At 46.7% G+C, this 24,292-nt stretch overlaps 1 protein-coding gene across 1 annotated transcript in view; it reads right to left on the minus strand.

The window, feature by feature from the left end:
- The window catches only part of EPHX2 (epoxide hydrolase 2), a 69,532-nt gene that overhangs the window by 8,626 nt on the left and 36,614 nt on the right, over nucleotides 1-24,292 (minus strand). Inside the window, exons 9-14 of the mRNA XM_046656847.1 lie at nucleotides 22,430-22,464; nucleotides 17,064-17,090; nucleotides 14,754-14,839; nucleotides 11,007-11,118; nucleotides 2,185-2,256; nucleotides 335-368 (exon numbers count right to left, since the gene is read on the minus strand). Of these exons, the coding sequence (XP_046512803.1) occupies nucleotides 335-368; nucleotides 2,185-2,256; nucleotides 11,007-11,118; nucleotides 14,754-14,839; nucleotides 17,064-17,090; nucleotides 22,430-22,464 (366 nt within the window). The remainder of the gene's footprint in view (nucleotides 1-334; nucleotides 369-2,184; nucleotides 2,257-11,006; nucleotides 11,119-14,753; nucleotides 14,840-17,063; nucleotides 17,091-22,429; nucleotides 22,465-24,292) is intronic.

Below are 24,292 nucleotides of genomic sequence, written 5' to 3' on the forward strand. Positions count from 1 at the left end.
AGGTGACTCTGCAGAGCTCAGTTCTTGTCATGGGTCTTGGTCCTTATCAGTAGAGGGTGGGATTGCCCTGATGAGCTCTAAGATTCCTCCAAGCTCTTACTGCTTGGAATCTTGAATCAGAAGCTCCCTGGGGGGAAGGAACCTGAGGCCTGTGGTCAGCCCAGGATTGGGGCGAGTGCTATTCACCAGCCGGGACCGATGCTAAGCTGGTGAGAGTTCAGGGTGGGCAGGTGGCTGCTTCTGCCCGTAGCAGTCAGACGGAGAAACAGTTCATGCTCAGCTGGTTCCTGCCGTGAGCCTCCTGTCTCCCTCCCTGCCTAAGAATGTCTCTTACCCCTTTCACAGACTCTGCTCGTGGAGAGAAAACCCTGTAGGGAGAAAAGTTAGAAATGAAGTTATCAGTGAAGTAAAGGAAAAAGGCTAGAACAGGTCATCTGAAAACTGTGTCACAATAAAAGACCTACAAATACCACACAGATCATACAAACACACTCATCTCCCAAGAGAGCTGGGCAAGTCCTCTGGGGTCAAAGCAGAGGCAGCTGAAGCTCCAGGCCGAGGCTGCTCCCGGGTGCTTGCAGGTCTTGGTAGGGTAAGGCCTTTGGTGTTGCACCCAATGGGAACAAGAGGTTAGACCTCAGCTCTGTGGCAGACGGGAAGTTAAAAATGAGACACTCCTCGTCCCTCCACAGTAAATCCAGTAAATCTAGGGTCCTCAGTTAAAAGGTGGACTAGAAAAAAATCCATGCATCATAACAGAGAGATGTCAAAGGAGTTGGTCCCTTCAGTTTGGTACTGAGAAGAAACCAAAAAAAGCTCCCCTAGGAATTCATAGCTACTAGCCTGCCTTCACAAGTGTTGGGTTTGAATTTACACTGCCTGCATGACCTGGAACTGCCAAGATGCGAAGAAAATAAAAATAGCACAAGTGAGCCTGGCCAGTAGTGCCATCAGGATGCCTGGCAGAGCAGCACAGGCGAACACACTCAGGATGGCCCTTGCCTGAATCCCAGCTGAAGCCTACTGCTGTGGATGGAGGGTTGCTGAAGGTGAGCTCACAAACGCAAATTACAACACACTCTGTCTCTGTCTCCCTGTCACTCACACACACCACTGCAAGAGATGGCAAACATAGCAAACAGTAAAATAAGACTCTCCAAGAACCAAGTAACAGAACTTAGAGAGAGAGATTGGGAGAAAGAGAGGAAAAGAAAGAGAGGAAACGAATGAGAAATGAATACACTTAAAATGATTAAAGACATAAAAGAAGGAACTGAAAAACAAGATTGGAACAAGAGTCCATCAAAGGAGATCAGAATGGTTTGACAAAGAACCAAATACAACTTTCATAAATTAAAAAAAAAAGTCTGTTGATTGAAATTAAAAAGAAAATCTTAAAGACGAGTTTGACCTCTCCAGATCAGACACAGCTAAAAGACAAGTAACACACCAGAGGGTAGACCCGAGGCCGAGTTCTCACAAGCAATGACAGAAGCTTCTAAAGGAAAACAATTGTCAACCCAGAATTCTATACTCAGATAAACTGTTCTTTAAGATTGAAAGCAAAATAAAGATATTTTCAGGCCAAAAAAATTATGACTTTACTACTAACAGACTCTTACTGAGAGAACTACAAAACAAAGTACTTCAGGAAGAAAGAAACTGAACTCAGTGTAAAGGACTGAGATGCCAGGAGTGATCAGGAAAGAAACTGGCAACCACAGGGACGTCTCGGTGGTGCTGACTGCACACACCACACACCATAGTGGTGGCAGTGACAGCTAACACATGACAGGAGGGGGTTACAGAGACAGAGCAGTCTAGCTCCCTTGGTTGTTCAAGAAGATAGAGATATCAATTAGTTTTGAACTCTCATAAATAATGATGCATATTAAAATGGTAATGGTCGTAATGGTATAATTTCTAAACTGTCTATGTTATAATCATTCTTTGATCATAGTTTCGAAGCCCTACTGGTGTGTCACAGGGAGGATGTGACGTTTCCCCATTAATGAGGGGACCAGTAGAGTGAGGATCCCACTCACCCTGACTACAGAAGTCAAAGAAAAGAGGGCCAAGTTGCTGATTCCCAGACCCCGACACAGCCCACTGCCCCCCCAAGGAAGCCATGCAGAGACCCTCACACCTCTGCAGCTCCCCCTCTTGCACCCCTGCCCCCCTCACCTCATCACTGGTTCTGAAGAAGCTTTTGAAAGTCCGACTCAGGTTCTGTTCCAGTTCGGCCTCAGCCACTCCCTGAAACAATCGGAAAGCACAATGAAGGAGTCTACAGGTATCTTGGAAACCGCACCCCTCCCCAATCTGACTGAAGGCAAGAAGCCCCCAGTCGCTGTCCCATCCGGCCCAAGTTTCATTAGAAGTGCAGTAATCTGAATTTTCATATTGAAACATATGTTTAAAAAAATTTATTTCAGCACTCATACAAAATACTTCAAATAAAATACAAGATGCTAAGAGTGGTCCCCCAGGAGGAAGGTTTATGGATACTGCTTTCTTTTATGTTTTTCAAAATTCCTACAGTGAGAATGTATTAATTTTAACAGTCCCTTCCAGGGAGTGGGGAGGGCTGGCACAGGACTAGGCTGGGGGCTGAAGCTGGCGAGAAGAGAAAGGTTCTAAGGGTTCCGAGAAGCCAAGTGGAAAAGCCCAAAGCTGTTCCATTCACACATCTCATTTTGCTGCAGTAACTTCAAAACCCGCTCCTTTGATTTGGGCCTAAATTATTACAGACCATCAGACTGCCCATGGGTGGTCTCCTCAATGACAGGGCAGCAAGGTCCCCTTTACCAAGGAGCTGGGACACACCCTTTGTGCTCACTAATTACAAGGTCTCACCGCCTCACGGGAGTGCTGCTACCTTGAATTGCCTGGTCTACACACAGTTCTGTGGCCATTTCCAGGTCTCTGGCTCCTGCACACCGGACAGTTCTCTGACTTGAACTTGCTTCATCAGTTCCACAGATACTGGGTCTCTTCTCTGGCAACCTGGGCCGAGATGCTAACTCAGAGGTCCCAAGGGTGCGGGTGAGTGTCGGGGGAGAGATTCTTGCTGGAAACTCAGGGTCTGGCTCCCTCATCTCCCCAACCCCTTTCCCTCTTACCCAAATCCCTCATCCAGGAGCATTTCCAGACAATAAAAATGGGTGGAGGGGGGCAGGGGCTTCAAGATCCTTCAGGGGATCCTAATCTACTGGCTGTGGTCTCCTGGGTCCACGATTCTTTAGGCCATAAAGGAAAAATTTTAATCCAATATGTCTTTTCCAGAAATTGAAAGCCCTTGGACCTGAAAGCTGTTATAGAAACAGTCTAAAGAAAGACAGTGAGCTGTCTCTGAGGCAGGGCCTCACCAGGGGCAACTGCTCAGGAATACTACAGATCCTTCCCCAGCACAGTCTGAGAGGACCACCCCTCGGGCAGGAACTGACGAGGAGTATGGCAGTGCGTCTTAGTCCGCTCGGGCTGCCGTCACTGAACACCAGACGGGGGGCTTATAAACACAGACATTTATTGCTCACATTCTCCCAGTTCTGGAGGCTGGGAAGTCTGAGATCAAGGCACCGGCAGATTCGGTGTCTGGTGAGGACCCTCTTCCTGGTTCACAGACAACTGTCTTCTCACCGTGTCCTCACATGGCAGAAGGGGCAAGGGAGCTCTCGGGGTCTCTTCCATAAGGACACTAACTTCATTAATGCGGGCTCCACCCTTGAGGTCTAATCACTTCCCAAAGGACCCACTTTCTAACACCATCACCTCAGGGTCAGGATTTCAAGACATGAATTTGGGGGACACAAACATTCATCTAAAGCATAGTGTCAATCTATTTTTTTCTCCTCCTTTCCAACTGCTCACCTGAACACACCCAGGCACCAGCTAAATTGGGTTGCAGGATGTTTGCTGAATGGGTGTCCTACTTTCCCACCTCGCTGGCCTAACATATTGTGACTTCCACCAAGAACACCTACTTCCCTCAGTTTGGCCTTCAGGGCCTGTCCCAAACACTGCCTTTTCCATGAAGTCCCACCTCCCCCCATCACAATAAAATAGCTCTACCCTTCTTGGATCCCAGAGCCTTTAATGTGCTCTCCTTGGACCACCCTGAGATCAGGGAAGCAACCACTCTTCTTCCTGGGAGCATCTGTGACTGGTCCTGGATAGAGTAGAGGCTGAGGTGGTGCATTCCTCTCCTCCTAGGAATGCTCCCAGAGAGGAGGGTGCTATAAGCCAGGTCTACAAGACATTTCAGCGGCCAGCAGCCCTCAGCCCTTTTGCACATCGTGCGAACTCTGGATCCGTGAGATGGCAGCACTGTAGGCAAGCAGGCCTTATCCTCAAGCAGCGCTTGATCTGCAGTTTGAGAGTTTCTGATGGAGGCGGTGTCAGTGTGTTAATTACAATCCCCCACATTCCTAAGATTCCTGGGATGGAGAATCAATCGTGGCCTTCTGCTACATGATGGATGCCAAGGAAGGAAACAGCCACGGAAGCAAGTGTGTTATAAGTGATGGATGAAAGCACTGGTCAGCGGTGCGCGTGGCCATGGCTTTCTTATTTATCCTAATTTATTTCTTATTTATTGAGAGAGTCCTCACCCCAGAAACAGTTGCTGTTCATGAGCTCAGGGATGTATCTCAGTGTGTGAAGGAATCGCCATGGGTCCAGAGGTCTGGACAGGGCTTCACCCCTGAAACGGTCCTTAAAAGGGCAAACGGATTCCAAAACGGTCAATAAAAAAATCAAAGAGCAAACAGGCAAATACATCTGTCTGTCCACATGAAAGTACATCAGGTCAATGGGGAGGATAAGGACAAAGGCGAAGGCCAGAAAGGGGAGAAGACAACAACATTCGTACTCTGGTTGTGTGCCCTGCTGATGCCACGTGACTCTGCAATTTCTACAAGGTCCCACAGACTAATGACAAGCTTGCCATCTACTCAGTTGGATGGGGCTCCTCCCTCTGTGCTCCTGAGCAAAGGAGTTAAAGGATGGACTTTGGAATCCAACAAACATGGTTTCAAGCCCCAGTCCTGATACTTATTAACTGGGCAACTTAATCTTCCAGAGCCTCAGTTTCCCCATCTATAAAATGGAAGTTCTATAAGGGTTATATGAGCTAATGCCTGTTTCTTGCAATGCCTGAAACATAGGAGGGATGCCAATAAATGGTTATTATTATCTCCATCATTAAAGTTATCGAATTGCATCAGAGCTGTCTAGTTTGGGATCTGGTCGCCTCAGGAGCCTGTGAATTTCTTAGGGACACACTGTACCTTATTCATGTTTTTATTGCCACTGCCTTAGCAGGGTAATAGCAGGTACCCAACAAAGGCTAGATGGGTGGGAAGAAGAGAGGTAACAAGGAAGGAGTATGAGATAAAGACTTTGGTGGGAGAGTCTCTAAATGACCACGTGGATAGTGGCTTCCATGCTTCTGCCTTCCACTGCACGCTCAGACGCACCAAACAAGGTAATTCACTTCCAGCTCGAGGTGGTGCTGAGCAGTACCCTACAGACCACAGTCAGATGAACAATCCGCTCCACTATTACCCAAAGCTATCAGCCAGGGCAGGCAAACTGAAGACAGCTCCAGGTTCTACGAGCTCCCAGGACGAAGCCTTTGGAATTCCACAAGCCCTGGAGCTTTGTCTCAGTGCTCTGAGGCTGTTTAAGGATAAAGACTTCCTGAGAATCAACTTAGAAACAGCTCAAGTACAGTCTCCCTTTGATCCGTGGGGAAATGGTTCTAGGACCCCCAAAGATACCGAAATCTGTGGATGCTCAAGTCCCTTAGCAGGCCCTCCTTCCACATCCGCGGATGGGGTGGTTGTCCTGGGGCTGAAGATGCCGGTGGATAGAGGCATCTGAAATCTGAGCAGAACCAGAAAAGTGTTTGGCTAGGCAGACGGGAGAGAGGCAGGCCTCCGAGGGCTGTGAGGAGACCTGAGGCCCTTTGAAGCCATTCGCCTGGGGCAAATCCTTTGCCCCCCACAACAGCACTGCGTTGGGATGGCCGTCTGACAGACGGAGACCCTCAGGCTGAGATGCGACTTGTTTGAAGTCAGGATAATCTACAGCCAAGTTGGAAACGGGTGCTCCGGACCTCAAGCCCTCAGTATCTGGTTCTTCTTAGTATCACATGACAGTGCCCATTGAAGAAAACAAAGATAAAACGTTGCTTCCGTGGAAGGCACAACAAAAACCTGATGGTTAAAGGCTGGTGAATAAGGTAGCACTTGGTGGCACTTTCTTTTAAAATGTATTATTCAGCTGTGAAAAACAATCAAAATAATGTCCTTCCATGGGGGGCTGGTTAAATAAACCATGGTCCATCTGCATTATGAAGACCCAAACTGCCATTAAAAAGAATGAGGTGAATCTCTACATACTGACAGGAAAATCTGTCCGAGAACTATTAAATGCCAAAGCAGCATGAGCCCATTTATAGTAAGATTATATATAGGCTCATATACACACACACTTAAAAGCATATTTTAAAAAAATGCCCGGGAAATACTCAGCAAACTACTCATAGTGGCTAGTTCTAGATGAGTGAATGGGGATTTAACCTTTTATTTTACACAACTCAGAACTTTTTTTTTTTAAATAGCAAGCATCATTTAAAAAATTAACGATGTAACAAATCACCAGCTGTCTCGTAGGCTGAAGAAGTTACTGGGTGTTAAGGAAGACTTCCCGCTGTGAGGGAGACAGAAGAAAACCGTTCATGGATGTTCGCCCTTCCGCCAGGTGGAACCACCTCTCTTGACTCCCACCTACAATTTCCTTTCAACACATTTCTCTCTATTCCCTAGTTTCTCAGCTGGCTAAATACTGAAAAGTGAGTTTTGGTGCTTAAAATCTGTTATATGGTTCCAGACACACACACACACAGGTGCGCACCATAGTCTTCCCCAAAGAAATAAAAACACACAGACACTGCTAAGGACAAGTAAAGAGGACCAGTGCTGGGAGGTGGAAGAGGGCAGGATTAACAGGATATACTAGACATGTCCTGATTTGGGGGGCTAAAGGGCTAAGATATCCCTAGGCTAAGTCGGGACATTAAGAATTCTAATATTTAAAAAATGGAACAGATCAGGCTGAAATGACCCAGCCGATTCTGTCTGTCTTGCTGCCCAGAGCTTCCTCCTCCTCATCCGATCTTACTATACAAATACAAAGCCGATGATCCCTTCTCTGACAAGGAAAGAAAAACATGACTTTAATTTTAGTTTCCACCAGACTTGGCAAATTCCCAGGACGAGACAGTGAGTACGCTGGCTAAGGGTTCCGAGACCTGGGGGAGCTGACCACCCTGGACTTTGTCTAAGCAGCACCCTGTGGCGCTCAGCAAACATGAGCTGGAGGTGGGAGGGCCGGGCGCACCCACGGCGCACACTGGAGGCTTCCTTGGGCTGAAGGAATCTGGAGTGACCTTGAGCACTCAGGGGTGACTCCTCTCGCCTGCCGGGCTGGGAGGAGAGAGGCAGGAAGGAGGGGCTCCCAGCACCCACTCCTAAGGAAAGAGTTGCCCTACACGTTATGTTTAATTTATTGACCTGAATTCAGCTCAAGTTTGAAGCTATTACCTGTTTGAAAAACATCCAACTAGATCATCCTTTTCCAGATGAGGAAACTGAGGGCCAGAGAGAGGAAGTGGCTCAGTCGGTCCGTGCCCTTACTGAGCAGGCGGCAGACATGCTGGCAGGGCCCGTGAATTGAATGGTTTCTCCTTCAGACTCAGCTCTGTGCCGATCCTGACCAGCCTCAGCTGCTGGCTTTACCCCAAACCCCATTCCTGGGAGCCTTTCAGTGGCCAGATCACTAATTTGAATGTCTAACATTCCCCTGCCAAGAGGCTTGGTTCTTTAGAACAAAACCATCCCGCAAACCCTTCTTGCAGATTTTAAACCCAGCTGCTACAACAAAGCAATAGAGATACTGACTTTTTCACAATGACCGTAACAACCTTTGAAACCAACAACTTTGCCATACTAGGGCTGCAATTTACTTTCTCAATCAGGACTTTGAGCTCACCCTGGTTTGCTCCTCCCCTCTCTGTGTGGACGTGCAGGGCACACAGAATGAAGTCCAAGCTCCCTCTCAGCATGGCTTAGGGGAAGTCAAACAAGACTAGGTCAACAGCCTGACCCAGACACAGACCTGGTCTTGGGCCAGTTAGTGAACCTCTCAGAGCCTCTGCCTGCGCAGCTGAAAAGACAGGAGAGAATGCCGTAGTGCTGTTGTGTACAGAACTACCTGGCCCACAGGCACTCAGAAAGCAGCAACTGCAACCCAAGTGTCCATCAATAGATGAACAGATAAACAGAATGCGGTCTATCCACACAAGGAAATACTATTCAGCCTCAAAAAAGGAAACTCTGGCACATGCTACAACATGGATGAACCCTGAGGACATTAGCTAAATGAAATAAGCCAGTCAGAAAAGGACAAATACGGTATGATCCCACTTGGTACCTAAGTGAGGAAACTAAACAGTCAAATCCATGGAGACAGACAGTAGAAGGGTGGTGGCCAGGGCCTGCGGGAGGGGCATGGGGAGTTAGTGTTTAATGGGGACAGAGTTTCAGTTCTGTAAGATGACAAGAGCTCTAGAGATGGATGGTGGTGATGCTTGCACAACAACGTGAATGTACTTAATGCCACTGAACTGGACACTTAAAAGTGGCTAAGATGGTAAATTTTATGTTACATGTATTTTACAACAATTTAAGAAATAATAAAAATTTTTTAATAAGCTGAATATTGTTGATAAATACTCAATGTAGTTTGATCAAAATACAATATATAGTGATACTATTATTTCCCTTTTTCTATCGCCTACAATTACATTAATACAACTTTTTTTTGAAAAAGCAGTATTTCTCAAAGGGTATAGTCTGGAGACCTTGGGGGAGCCCTGAGACCCTTTCAGAGGACCCAGGACAAACCATTTTGCAATAATACTAGCATGCCATTTCTCCTTCTCACACTCATGCTCTCATAAGCGTACAGCAGAGATTTCCAGAAGCTCCACATGTGCTATCACAAAAGACTGAATGCAGACGCAGCTAAGAGAATCTAGCTGTCTCCATCAAGCCAGACACGAAGGGGGCTTGAAAAACGTAAAACAATGCTACTCCCTCACTAAACGTTTAAAGGAAAATCAAGTTTTTTTTTTTAAAAAATAAAAACGTTTACATTAACATGGGTACATTATTATTACTTTTTAAATGAATATTAATAAATATTTTAAAATTTCGACTTCTAGTATGGTAAACAGCAATAGATATAACCCACATTAACTAACACTCTCTGAGCTCTTGATAATTTTTAAGAGTGTAAAGGGTCCTGGACCAGAAGTCTGAGAATCACTGCAGTAAAGGGAACCCACGTTAGAGAGACAGTCAGCGCGGCCCTGGCCCGCTCCAGCAATCCTTGGCTGGACCAGCTGCCCCAGGCCTCTAACCCACTGAGGACGGCTGTTGGCCCCCCACTACCCGGAAAATGGCAGGACTAGCCCTTTCCTCGGGCCACCGTGCGGTTCTCCAGGCACGGCTCCAGCACCAGCAGCATTAGCATTACCTTGCTAGAAATGTGAATCCTTTGGCCCCAACAAAACTGACTGAATCAGAACTCTGGGGATGGGGTCCAGCAATCTGTGTTTTAACTAGCTTTCGAGGTGGTTCTGATGTATGCTGATGTTTGACAATCACTGGGCTAGAGAATGGCAGAAACGGAGTGAGTCACAGAAGACGAGCTGTCAAAGCTGGGAGGACCTCCCTAGGCAGTTCACGTGCATGAGGCACCTGGGAGACCTTGTTGAGACACATTCTTGTTGGGCAGATTGCAAAGGGTGCCTGTGAGTCTGCATTTCTAACAAGCTCCCTGGGAGATGCTGAAGCTGCCACTCCCTGCACCTCACCCGAAGCACAAAGGCCATCCAGTGCAGCTGCTGGGGAGGGGCTTTTCATGCCGTTGCTGGAGGCTTCTGGTGTTTTACTGAATGAGTCTGGTTATTGCCTGAATCAAAAAGTTCCTCTTTCAATGTACCATTTTATCAATGAAAATCGTTCGTAAAGAGTTAAGACACCGAATCAAAACTAGGACAGTTATGATCCTTGCTGGAAATGGTACCTCCTACTGCAGAAGGGCAAGGGCTGGGGAGAGGTGTGGGGAGATGCTCTCGTGCTCTTTATTGATTCGCTGGATCCATTCTTCTCTCTTTGGAGTGTTAGGAACCATCTTTTATCCTCTCTGGAATTACCCAGAGGTAGCTAGACACTGGGGTCCAGAGCGCACAAACGGATGAGTAGCAGGTGCCTCCCACAGACGAGGGCAGCTGAAGCGGAGGCACCCAGGCCAGACTCATGATGCTGCTCTCAGTGAATCCCAGTGAAAGGTGACAGTGACACCGCATCACACACATCCCCCCAGCCCCCGGGGACATCCTTGAAAGGCATCTTGGGCTTTGTGGCACACAGAGTGACCCTAGAAACCTCCCACATCTCCCAGAGCACACTCGGGGCCTAGTGCAGGGTGTTTAGGCTCTGGCGCTCTCTGTAATCACAGACGACACTCCTCAGTAGGCAGAGATCAGCTCCCCGGAAAAAGGCCAGGAGCTGTCACCATCAAGAGGTGGGTTTCGCCAGCCTCTCAGCCAAAGAACTAAGAGGAGGCTGCTCCAAACTAGCACTGAGCCCCCTACTCCATGATTTCAGAGCAGGAGAACCCGGTATGCCACCCCCACACTCCCGTTCCCCTTGCCACCCCAAATGCACACACACAGAAACGTGCCATCACCTGGCAAGGCCCAGCTGAGCTCTGGAGGCAGTCTCACCTGAGCCCATTTGTAAAACCACTTCTGAGTAGTGCCACAGAAAATAACGGGGACAGAGATAAATCAAACCAATGGGGAGAAGGAGAGAGAAAGGGGAAAGAAGAGCAAAAACCTTACTGGGATCATTGCTCTCAGGGCCCCAACTTACTGGTTCCTGGAAGTAGAGTTGGTAATTAAAAACAGGATTGGCTTTGATGATCTCCATTGGTGACACATTGGGATTTGCTGGCATGAAGGGAGTATTCAAACTGGCCACTGCCCTATGGAAAGAAGAGGCACCGAGACACAGACCCTGTAAGCAGACAGTCTGCAAGACCCAGAAAGGACCTTACACGTCAAAATCGAAGCTCAGAGCGGGAAAGTGATATGCACAAGATCTCATACCAGCAGCGTGTGGGGCAAGGGGATCAGCACTCAGATTTCTTGCCTCCCAGCCCAGTGGTTTTTTTCCTGCTTAACTGCAGAATTTCTCACCTACTTGCCTTAGACACACACACACACACACACACATACACGTACAGGTTACAGGAAGTATATCAACCTGATTAGAATATGTGGACATTACAATCTCTTTCTAGTTTTTAAAAAGGCATTCATTTTTCCTTCCTTCACTCACTGTGTCAAGTGTAATTTCATGCTATATACTAGGGGAGAGAAAATATAAAATCAATACTCAAGGAGCTTATTATAATTTAATAAGGAAGGCTAGACAAATATACCCATGACTATATTATGAGATAGTCTGTGATAGGAGCCATAAGAATAGCACGAAATACCAAGGGAGTTTAAGGAGACAAAGAATTTCTAGATTTGGGCATCATGGAAGACCTTATGGAAAACAGAGTATTTGAACTTGGCTTTAAGGGTGGGGGAGATTCAGGAGGGGAAATGATACCTGTAAAGGAAACATCATGAGGTAGCATGAGCAAATTCTAGAAAAGGGCAAAGCTTGTGGTTGAGCTTGATGGAGCAAGGGGTCTGTGTGGCCAGAGGGCAAGTATTTAATGGGGAATCTTGGGAAATAAAGCCAGAAAGGCAAGGGGGAGCCTGGACATGAAGGGCCCTGTGTCTGGACTTCATGCTGCAGAAAACAAGAAAACCAGGACGGCTTTGAGAAGAGGTGAGAGTGGAGGGAACTCGCAGTCAGGAAGTGAGGCATCAAGCAGTGACATACCCCATGGAAGCAGGGAGGGGAACCTGAAGCAAGGAGACCACCAGCAGTCTACTGCATTAGTCACTATAAGGGGAACGGGGGGGCAGCAAAAGAACAAAAGAGAGGGGTGGAGCTGACCCCGCGAAGACAACATTGATAGAAGTTAACCAGGACTAGTTAGTCTGGCTGGTCAGTAAGGGATTCGTATCCCATTCTTACCCTGGAAAACTTTTCCCCAGAAGAGAAATAGAGAGGAGAGAATATTTAGGGGGAGATATAAAAGAGGAAGCATGGGATAATTAGGGCAAATGAAATGATCAGGAAGTGGAGTGGTAAGGTTTAGCCAGTGCCAACCAAAAGAAATATAATGAGAGCCACAAATATCACCTTAAATTTTCTAGTAATCAAATTAAAACAAGTAAAAAGAAAAAGGTGAGATTAATCTAAAATAGTAATTAATCTTAATTTAACATTTAATATAAATTTAATATTAATTTAAAATTTAACCCAATATAGCTAAAATATTAATAATTTCAACATGTAATAATCAATATAAAAATTACAAATAGTTTACTTTCTTTTTTTAGTACTAAGTCTGAAAGCTGGAAGGTGCTTTCCACTCACAGTAATCTCAATTTGAATTGGCCACATTTCAAATGTCCAATAGCCACTATGGACAGTGCAGGTTAGATTAGGATACAATTATGTTGATACCCACAGGTCTCCAATGCTACCATAGTGAACTATTTTAAGCATTACTTAAATCACAAGTCAAGAAACTCTGGCTTTTATGAAATATTCAGAGCAGTATAGGGTTTTCTTTTTAACTGCCTTGACATATAGCTTATTCCATATATAAAAAAATATTATCACCACTAAAGGAGATGGTAGCATATAAATCTTGTTGCCAACTGGCAAGAAGATTAGAAAAGGCTAAACCACAGCCTCCTTTGGGAGCAGAATCTCCAGGTGATTGGCAAAGAAAGGACATAAAAGGGTATTCTTGGTCAAACAGGTGAGTTGACCCTTATATTGAATAGGTCCCCGCAGCTTATCTCAGAAGAACACCAAAACCAAGGATTCAAAGGAATATTCCACACTAAAGGTGGGCTTTTTTTTGTCTCACTCATTTTCTGGCTAGAAAGGTGAAGATCAATGTTGTCAACAATATTCTTCTTGTTGTTGTTGTTAAAGATTGGCACCTGAGCTGACAACTGTTGCCAATCTTCTTTGTTTTCCCTCTGCTTTTTCTCCCCAAATCCCCCTAGTACATAGTTGCATATTTTAGTTGTGGGTCCTTGTAGTTGTGGCACGTGGGATGCCACCTCAGCATGGCCCGATGAGCGGTGCCATGTCCACACCCAGAATCGGAACTGATGAAACCCTGGGTCTCTGAAGTGGAGAACACGAACTTAACCACTTGGGCAGAGGGCTGGCCCCTGCTGTCAGCAATATTCTCAAAGAGATGCCATGTCCCATTGTGGACAGCCCTGGAGGAGGGTCTCGGCTTCCTCCTGGCCTCTCAGGAACGCAGAATCAGGGCTGCTCTGATGAGAGCAGCGTAGCAGGAGCGCTACGACCAGAACCAACGAAAGAACAGTGAGAGGAGGAACAGGAGACCAGAGCACGCTTACATGTCTTTGATCTGAGGTTATTCTGGGCACAACTTCACCTGGCTCATGTTCGTATCTTTAAATTCTCCCAGGAGAGAGTGATTATGTTTAATAAAACAACAAGAAGGTGTTGCACCTCCTTCCACGTAGAGACCATATGCTCGTCACTCTATTTCCTTTTGTGTCCTTCAGGAGGCATCAATACGGGCTGGAGAGTAACTTTGTGGTGAATCCAATTCTTAAGAACTGAATTCTTATTTTGACTTTGAACGAGAGAGAGGACAGAGTGCAGCTGAAGAGATCAGAAGAACAAGAGTGTGAAAACTTTACAAATACTTTAGGAAATGTTTGATTCTTTTCAGTCTTCACTATCATCCTACCATTCGAGCTGGCGTTGAGCTGAACAAAGTTCTCTGGTGTTTCTGTTCTTATAAACTTACCCAAATAAAAAGTAAGTGGATTAGTCAGGGAAATACAGAAGGCTGCTAAGGATGATGTTTATTTAATTTGCTAAGATCTGAGGGTGAAATGGGAGGTCAGACAGGCTTCAGCTGCAAGTGCCAGCTCAAATGGGATTTGGGCACAAAGGCCCCCTGACTCTCTGGGTTCAACAGCCAGCATCTGAGAGCTCCCCCTGGGACCCTGAAACGCCATTCTATCCTGACATCTGTGCAGCATCGTGCAGGGCATACAGTCAGAGGGGACCTACCATTACCACTTTGTGGTTGAGGAAATCAAGGCCTAACGGGTGAAAGGATTTGTCATATAGCCAGTCCAGGGAAAAAGTGAAAGCCACTTTTTCTGACTCCTGTCCTTAGCAGGAGTCTCTCTTGGCACTCGATTCTAGGAATCCGACACTCTTGCTGCCTCACCCGCTCCCCGCAAAGTCTACCATCCTCCTCCCACATTCCCACCAGCTACTACTGTCCCATTACTGGCAACTAGGACAGGCTTGCTTCCTAAGACATCAGTTCAGTAAGCCCTCCTTGTTAATGTGTCAATGGGCACTAGGGAGCTAAGGTGTTAATCTTCCCAGATAACCTCTTCGTTTTCAAGAAGTTTTCCAGGGTTCAAGACCTGAGGAAGGATTCTAATGTGAATTCAAGTCCAGTGTTACCCAAATTCTTACCTCACTCTCTCAGGGTAGAAGAGAGCCATGTTCCACACCAGCATGCCTCCCCAGTCATGGCCAATGAACACCGCTTGAGAGATGCCCTAGAGCAGGATAAAGAAGAGAGCGGATGTGGGCAGGTTTCTGGGATGGGGTGCTGAGAGTCCAAGGCCTCGGCTCCCCTGAGGCCCAACCCTCAGCCAGCAACCTTTTCATTCACTTCCTAGGGGCTCCTCCAGTGAGGGCGCAGCAGCTGCTCCAAACGTCTACCCTTCCGAAGCCTCCAATCCCTCACATACTGGCCCCACATAGCCTCTACACAAATGTCTGGCCTTTTAAATGTTCTTAGAAGACTGAGGCCGTAGGGGCCCCTCTCTCTCTCCACCTTCCCTCGAATCAAAATTTGTTTTACTTTCTTCTCTTTCATCTTAAAGTTGGTATGACTTTATCTCGTGTTCCAAGTTCATCTTTCATTGAGTGATATGATTCTATTCCCTGCTCCTTTGGGATCTTCCCTCCCTTAACCATTAAAGCCTCAAGAGCCATCTTCAATCTCTCCCTTCCTACCTGCCCCTTCCTTTCTTCTGCTGCTGCTAACAATGAATGACGACAGCTCCCTTTTACTGAGCACCTACTGTGGCCCAGGCACTGTGCTAAGTGTTTACACTCACTGTCTGGAATTCTAATAACCTCCCGATACACACTTCACAAATGGGAAGACAGCCTCACAGTGGTCAGGCGACTTGACCAAGGCGGCTGCGTGGATGGTAAGTGGTGGAGCCACAATTAAAATCCCGGTCTCCCGAGCCTGAAATCGGGCTCTCTCCTCTACCCACCCTGCTGGCCTTGTTCAGCCATATCAGGGCCTTTCAGACGCTCCCCAGCCTCATCTCCATCTTGAGAAGCAGTTCCTTGACTCAGCTCCCTGCCGTACCTCTGTCTCCTCTGTGTTGTCAAACTTCTCACTATGGTCTACACCTGCTGCCTCCCTAACAACCTTCTTAAGTCCCTGCAGCCTGGCTTCTTCTCTGCTACCCCTGAGTCCACTGAAACTTGACTCTTAAAGGCTATTAACCACTAGCAATAGTTTTTTTCCTTTCGGTTCTCACCCTTCTGACTGTTTTGCAGCATCAGACATTTCTTCCCTAGGCTCCTGTGACGCTGCGCTTTCCAGACTCTCTTCTTACTTCACTGAGTCCACTCCCGCCTCTACCTCTTACATGGGAGTATTCACTGCTCAGCTCTCAGGCCTGTCGGGGAACTCATCTACTCCAATAGCTTCAACTACCACCTCCAGGTGGTGGATGACCACCTCATCTGCAGTTGGCCCAGCTTCCTTCCTAAGTGTCCCAATAATGACCAGGGAAGGACACCTAACCCAGCTGGCCAGCAACAACAGAGACTCTCTTTTAGCAATCAGAATAAGAGACATTCTGAGCCAGCTGGAAACCTTCTAGATAGAAGGTCATTACAGAGTAGGACTGAGCGGACCACACCAAGCCAAGTCCTCTTAGATGCCCCACCATACTCAAAAATTCCAAAACCAATTCCGTGGGACTGAGGGTCTGCAGAGGGCAGGGACCACGACATCTTCGCCTCATTTCCTACAGTGTCTGGCACCATACTTTGCTGTTGAACTGGAATTCCTCAGTCATCTTGGATTCTTCTCTCGACTCTCACATCCAATTAACAGGTGATAAATCTCACTGCATTGAGGTTCTCTTAGCTCCCCCTCCACTGTCACCGTCCTGGTTTAGCCCTTTTTGCCCTCAGCCATGCTGCAGGGTTTTCATTCTGCCACCGTGACCTAACTGAGGATGGGAGGAGGCTGTTAGCAAACCACAGCCTCAGGAATTGCATGTGGGCTCTGCAAAAGCACGTTCTCGGATCACAGCTGTTGATCTGTTTAGAGTTTGACATTCCAAAAACGTTAATGAAGGCATTCAAATTTAGATATTAAAAAAGGGATGGAAGCTTTAAAAGTTGTGAAATATTAGCCTATAGGATGTTTTCTAAATTTCTTGATTCAAGGCTCTTCACCTTTGCTCAAAGCCAACAGAAGTATCCTATTCCCGGGAAGATGCTTTTTTCTCCATGGGAGAAAAAAAAAGAACTCACCTCTACGCTCTTCTCCAAACACCTTGCTGTCTCTGTCTCTGCAATTCCTCCCAACCAACCACCCTGCCTCCCACTGCCCCAGAGTGTCCCTGCCCTCGCCACCCCCTCGAGGGCTCTAACAGCTGACACCTTCAAAGGTTACACCTTTTCTTTAAGGGCCCAAGCCCAAACAGAATTATCCAAAGAAATCAGTTCAAAATAATTACTTACCAACTTATCCAGGAAGGTTACCATGTCCTAAGAAAGAAAATATTAAAAAATCAGAAACTGTATTTACCCGCCTCAGCTACTTCAAGATTAGAATGACTGTGTCTGCCTTTGTCATGGGCTGAAGTGTGTCTCCCCAAAATTCCTATGTTGAAGCCCTAACGCCCCAGTACCTCTAAATGTGACTGTATTTGGATATGGGGTCATTACAGAGGGGATTAGGTTAAAATGAGGTCATAAGGGGAGAGCCTAATCTAATCTGATTGGTGTCCCTATAAGAACAGAAGATCTGGACACAGATACGATAGGTACGGAGGAAAGACCATGTGAAGAAACAGGGAGAAGATAGCGGTCTACAAGCCTCAGAGGAACCCACGCTGACACCCTGATCTTGGACTTCCAGCCTCCAGAATGGTGACAGAGCAAATTCCTGTTGTTTACGCCACTTAGTCTATGGTACTGTTATGGCAGCCTAAGCAGACCAACACAACATTCTGCTGTTTCACGGGCTTTTGAGTTATCTTCCTTCCCTTTCTAGCATCCACACAGTAACCAGGCAGGCCCCAAACGTGCAGAGTGATTATTCAGGGTATGTCAGTACACTTCCCTAACTGGGCCCAATTCATTGTAGGACAGAAGTCACAGCTTCTTCCCTGGAGGGAGAAAGGGGAAGAAAACTGTTCTGGAGAGGTCTGGCTGCTTGCCTTGCCCCAGGATGGTAAGCTCCTGCCCCTCATGCCCCAACACACGCAGAGACCTGGCCACATGGGCCAGCAACCATGGAGCCTGAAAAGGTGTCTGAGATGTGTGAGAAGTATCTCCAAATACAGTCACATTCGGAGGTTTGGGGTTGGCGATGAAGAGTCATCCAGATTCATGGCTGGGGCGTTGTCCTGGGCATGCGCCAATTGCACAAGCAGGATAATCCTGCCAGGGACGGGGTGGAGGGGAGGACAGGGCAGACGTGGGAGGGAACGAGTCAGAGACCTGACAGCCATTCAGCCCCTGCAGAAAGCCACATTGACCTTCCTGTTTCCCAGCCCCACTCCTCCTACAAGACTCCCGTCTGACTTGTCAACACCGTCCCCCATTTACCTGAGCCAACGGAGGGGCCTCTGCTGTTATAACAGAAAAGTCTGTAGGGCTGCATTGAAGGAGCCCCTGCTGGGCAAGAGGTGCTGTACAGGGCGCCTCACACGCAGCCCTTCCCTGCCCTCACACGGCTGCACGGAGGGACCGGTGCCTCCACTCTACAGATGGGGAAACTGAGGCTCACACAGATTAACTCATGAAGCCAGGACCACACGGCTAGAGTAGTGACAGAACTGGCACTGACTCCAGGTCTATCTGATTTCAAAAATTCAAAATCAAAACATTCAAAGCCATCCTTTTTTACTATGGAGACCAACAGCTTTATTTTAAATAGTTTGTAGCCCCATGAGTCCTCCCTTCTTCCTACCCTCTGAGAAGTAATCTCAGCTTGTTCTGGATTCTCCAGATAAACGCCCTCGTTGGGGGCTGCAGAGCCTGCACTGGCAAGAGTCTGGAGACTTAGAAAACATATGCGAGTATATTTCCGTCGTCTACCGTTCCAGGTGGTTCCAAAATGAAAGGCGATATTTTTCCTCCTCTGGGCAGAACCTATTTTTTAGTTCTTCTAGATGAAGCAAGGAGGTGGAAATTTCAGGACAACAGAGACAGGGACAAGACAAGGGGCTTTCCCACAGCCCTCGCATTCTCTGCCCCAAGAGCATTAACAAGTGTTCAGAGATCCGCCACCCTCGTCTCAGTCAGCCGCTGGGGGAACCTACCAATATGAAACCCCTTTCACCGGGAATGGGGAAGACACAGAGTTCTGTCTACAACCAGCGACTGCTTCAAAAGGAAGGGGTGTTGTTCTGACTCCTTTCGCTACCCCCACCCCCGCCAGCCCTGAAAAGCCAGGGTCACGATGACAGCCTCACCTGGCGGGGAGCGGAGGGCAAGCCCCTCACTGCCCCCAAAAGAGCATGAAAAGGAAAGCACGGATGACAGGTTCCATCAGTTAAATTTGGTTATTTATTTTTTATTTTTTTGTAAATTTAATGTCATGTTCAACATAGTCTGATAATTTTTTTTGTTTTTAAGATTTTGTTTTTTTCCTTTTTCTCCCCAAAGCCCCCCGGTACATAGTTGTATATTCTTCGTTGTGGGTCCTTCTAGTTGTGGCATGTGGGACGCCGCCTCAGCGTGGTTTGATGAGCAGTGCCATGTCCGCGCCCAGGATTCGAACTAACGAAACACTGGGCCGCCTGCAGCGGAGCGCGTGAACTTAACCACTCGGCCACAGGGCCAGCCCCTAAATTTGGTTATTTTTTTAAAATGGAGGCACAAAGTATTGGTGTAATTACTTCATTTGTTTGTATTTTCACCTTCCCCCCAAAGAGGGGAGAGCAATTATTGGATGTTTCATGCGGGCCCTCTGTCAGGGACTGAGTGTTTATGTGCCCTCAACATTCAGGTGCTGAAGCCCTAATGCCTAGTGTGATCAGGATCCCAATCCTATAGGATTAATGTTCCTCTAAGGAGAGACAGCAGAGCTCTCTCCCCACAGTGATCACACAGCGAGAAGGCGGTGGTCTGCAGGCCAGAAAGAGGGCTCTCACCAGATCCCCGCCATGCTGGCCCCCCCGATCCTGGACTTCCAGCCCCCAGAACTGTGAGAAAATACATTTCTCTTGTTTAAGCCACCTGTCTGTGGTGTTTTGTTATGGCGGCCTGAGCTGACTAATACATGCACTAAAGAGGAATTTAGCTGAAGGTTTCCAGAAACCTGATAGTGTGCCTAGTAAAGGGGCAGCGTGCACATGTTCTCGAAGAGGACCTGAGAACCCACAGACTGTCCCATATAAGAGAGAGTCCTGGAGGCTCTGGTCTCTAAGGGCTGTAGGGTGCAGAATTGCGTACAGCAACCGAAGTGACCTGAGACCCTGCAGCAAGAGAAGCAATGGAGGAGGAATGTGGGAAATGAAATGAATGCAGCAACCCCTTTCGCATTCTCCCTCTAGGGCACCCAATTGACGGTGTTGTCCAAAACCACCCCAGCACTAAAGTTTTCTTCATGTCATCTCTCCACTTTCTTCTTTTTATTCCTTTAACTTCGGGGTTCTCATTCTGGCTCCTCAGCCCTGCCTGAGCACCTGCTGCTGTTTGCTGAGCCCTCATCTCTGCTGTGGAAGCAACTTAAAAGCCTCGAGTTCTGCTTTTCAGCAACTTCCAGATGCCACGTAGAGGTCAAAGTGGAATCAGTCAGTAATTCCAGGGCAGCCAGAATCTGGTGCAGCTCCTAGGGCCACTGCATTTCTAACAAGAAATAGCCTCATTCTCACAATTCCCCAAAAGATCCCTGGTTCTGCAGAAACAGTTTCCAGAAAGAAGGGCCTGGACCCACAGACCATCTCAGGGGCCTACCCACGTAACCAACTATTGGAAAACTCGCCAGGTGCGCTTTGGCGTCCGGCCAGACAGGAGGTGTGGAATTACACCTGGGCACGTCACAGCTGCCTCATCCTGTGGGAAGAAGGCCCTGCAAGTCCATGCCTTTCCTCCCAAGCACCTCCACCACCACACGCAACCCAATAAGCTCCCCACTTCTAACATGGATCCTCCCAACTAGCATTCACTCAGAGCCGACTGCGGGCCAGACACTGTTTAATTGCGGGGGGTGCAGCAACAATCAGGGAACGGCAAAGCTCCCTGATCTCAGGGAACTTCAATTTAAAAAGAGAGAGGGAGAAGAAGAGGACAGAGTATGTTGTAATATCTCCCACTCCTTCCCCAAATGTAGTGGTTCCTCTGTCTCCTCAGACATCCAAGGATCTGATGGAAACCACGGGCCCTCCACCAGGAAAATGCACAGGGCTACCTCTGCTTCAAATTCTGCATCCACCACCAGGGGTTCATGGACCCTGAGGGTCTGCACACCACAGATGAAACCTCCTTGCTGGACTGCCTGCAGCCACTTCTTTCCACTTTCCAATTAACCACAGTGTGGCCGGAAACTAGTTCAGCATTATTTCCACATCCCACCAACTGAGAAGCACACTCAGGTCTGAAGGAGCTTTGGAGGACACGGAGCCCATCCACTCATTGTACTTTACACCTGACAGCATGGCCTGGAAAGGTTCACGGACTCACTCGCCCGAGGCCACACACAGTGAAAGGGACAACCGGGTGGAGACAAGCCTCCCGGTGTTAGTGACTTTAGAAGACGCCATCATTGCCATGCTGCACTCCAACATTCCCAACTGGGAATCCCAAGATGACAGACACACAGAGAACAGGGCTATGGTCCCTTAAAGGTACCCAATTCTAAAGCAAATAACAGTCGTTTGATGAACTGGCACAAATTTTGGGAGTTGTGGTTGAGAAAAAGGATTTTCAATACATTTGTAGGGATGTCATTGAGAAAAGAAGTTTTTGTGGGCACTTGAGGGTAAGCAGTATTAAGGATCTTCATTCAGTTTTCTGTAAACCTACTTTTAAAGATAATACAGGCTGGTGAGATCCTGGCAGGATTTTGGGGGAGATATGAGCAAGACCAGAAGTGGCAGAGCAGAAAAGGCAAAGCCTGGGGAACTGAGGAAGGCAGGACCACCCGAGCTGGAGACTCAGCTTTTCCCACGTTCTCCACATGAGACGCCAAACCCTGCATGTGGGGCCGGATGCCGGAGCTCCAGACTGTGTGACTCCAACATGGAGGCTTTTTGTAACTTTAGTGTGATCAGTGGCATCGCCAGTCTCCTGGCCGCCCAGGAGGCCGTTTCTTCCCCTCGCCCCCCTCCACAGCCTGTGCTTTTGCTCCAGGGCTGACGGAGGTCTGCGTCACAGTCTCCTCACCTCGGCCTCCGCCTCCCGCTGCAAGCTCTGATATGAGAGTCCCTCTCCCCGACGGTGGTGTTCATGCCTGTCTTACAGTAGGAGCGCCATTACAGCCACCAATCCACACACTAACTCCCTAGGTCTGGCCACCAACAGCTTCACAAAAATAAAGTGACTTTTAAAATGCCCAGGATGGAGAGGCAATACGGAGGAGCTGAGAGGACGGGCACAGGACTACTGCAGGGTTCACAGCTGGGTCACCAGCTGTCGACCTCAGGCAATACCTCCACCTCCTTGGAACTCAGTTTCCTCTTCCGTCAAATACTTAGAACAGCACTTGACATACTATCATTTTGAAAAATCACCCCAACTTTCAGTAAGAATTTATACTCAGATGCTGTGAAATGCTGCTTTCCTAGGATTTCAGTGGACACCTCACTTCTGGCTTCTATCACTGAGAACACCAGGATGGAACAGAGGTTACAGATGTTACCAAAGAGCCTTCTTACCTTACATAACACTTCCATGGAATATTCTTCTATTTCTGTGATTAAAAATAAAAGAAGCACACTTAATTCACAAGATTAAAAATATCCCAACAAACTACAAGCGCCCCTTTGTCAGAAAAGAAATCTTATTAAATTCTTAGATTGATGTAGTCCACTTGTTTATTTTTGTTTTCGTTGCCTGTGCTTTTGATGTCACATCCGTGAAATCATCGCCCAGACTGACGTCATGAAGCTTCTCCCCCATGTTTCCTTCTAGGAGTTTTAGTTTCAGGTCTTACATTTAAGTCTGCAATCCATTTTGAGTTGCTTTTGGTGTACGGTGTAAGATAAGGGTCCAATTTCATTCTTTTGCATGTGAACATCCAGTTTTCCCAGCGCTATTTGTTGCAGAAACTATCCTTTCCCTATTGTATGTTCTTGGCACGCTTGTCGAGCCTCAGTTGACCATATACGTGTGGATTTATTTCTGGGCTCTCGATTCTACTCCATGGTCTATATGTCTGTCTTTATGCCAGTACCATACTGTTTTGATTACTGCAGTTTTGTAATATATTTTGAAATCAAGAAGTGTGAGTCCTCCAGCTTTATTCTTTCTCAAGACTGATTTGACTATTTGTGCTCTTTTGTGGATCCATATGAATCGTAAAATTGTTTTTCCTATTTCTGTAAAAAATGTCTTTGGGATTTGGATACGGGTTATATCGAATCTGTAGATTGCTTTGGGTAGTATGGACATTTTAACAATAACAGCAAGTCCAGAAAGAAAAAAGAAAAAAAAATGACGATAGGAAACAGAAGAAAAAATTACCAAAGAAATAATTCCAGAAAATTTCCAAGATAGATAAATGTACTCAACAAAGTAGATAAAAAAGACCCATATCAGAGCACAGTATTATAAAATCTGAAAACACAACAGATAAAGAAAGGATCCTAAAAGTGTCAAGCATAAAGAAAAAAACCCAAACAGACACATAGAAAGGCTTGTGGATCAGAACAGCAGGGGCCTTCTCAACCACAGCACATGAAGCCAGAAAACAGCGGGAAAAGCCTTCAAAATTTTAAGGGAAAATTAATTGTTACCTAAAATCTATTGCCAGATGATATGAAATTTATACACAAATGACCTGAAATACATGTGTATGTATTCTAAATCATTACGTTTGGCTTTAGCATTCAAGTTATGTATAACCTTTCAACAATAGTTAACATGTAAAATACGTTTTTCTAAAAAAAAAACTAAAACAAAGTTGTATTTAGGACATGACCATGAATTCCAATTTGGTCAGGATAGTTTCAGCTTATGTGTGTTCCTATTAACAGTGTCTCTTTTCCTTTCAATAGTGCTCTAGTTTGAATGATGAACTGTATTACTAAGTTATGCCTAGGGGATTCAGGGAAGATTGCATTATAGATGAACAAAAATAAACATTTTAATAATTACATTTAAAAAAACCTCTTAGATGCCTTTCCTGGATGTTTGGCCCCCAACACATATCCTTAGATAGACTCCCACTGGGATGCATAGATGTTGGGTTAAGAATCCGGCTGTCAAACTACCACACGATCCAGCAATTCCAGGTCTGGGTACAGACCCCAAAGAATTGAAAGGAGGGACTCAAACAGATATTTGTACACTCATGTTCACAGCAGCATTATTCACATTAGCCAAAAAGCAGAGGCAACCCAAGTGCCCACCGATGGATGAATGCATAAATAATGCAGTCTATACATACAACAGAATATTATTCACCCCTAAAAAGGAAAGGAATTCTGACACATGTTACAAGATGGAAGAAGCTTGAAGACATTGCGCTAAGTGAAATAAGCCACAAATAAGTCACAAAAGGACAAATACCATATGAC

Source organism: Equus quagga, chromosome 3, assembly GCF_021613505.1.
Source record: "Equus quagga isolate Etosha38 chromosome 3, UCLA_HA_Equagga_1.0, whole genome shotgun sequence".
NCBI classification, from domain to species: Eukaryota; Metazoa; Chordata; class Mammalia; order Perissodactyla; family Equidae; genus Equus; species Equus quagga.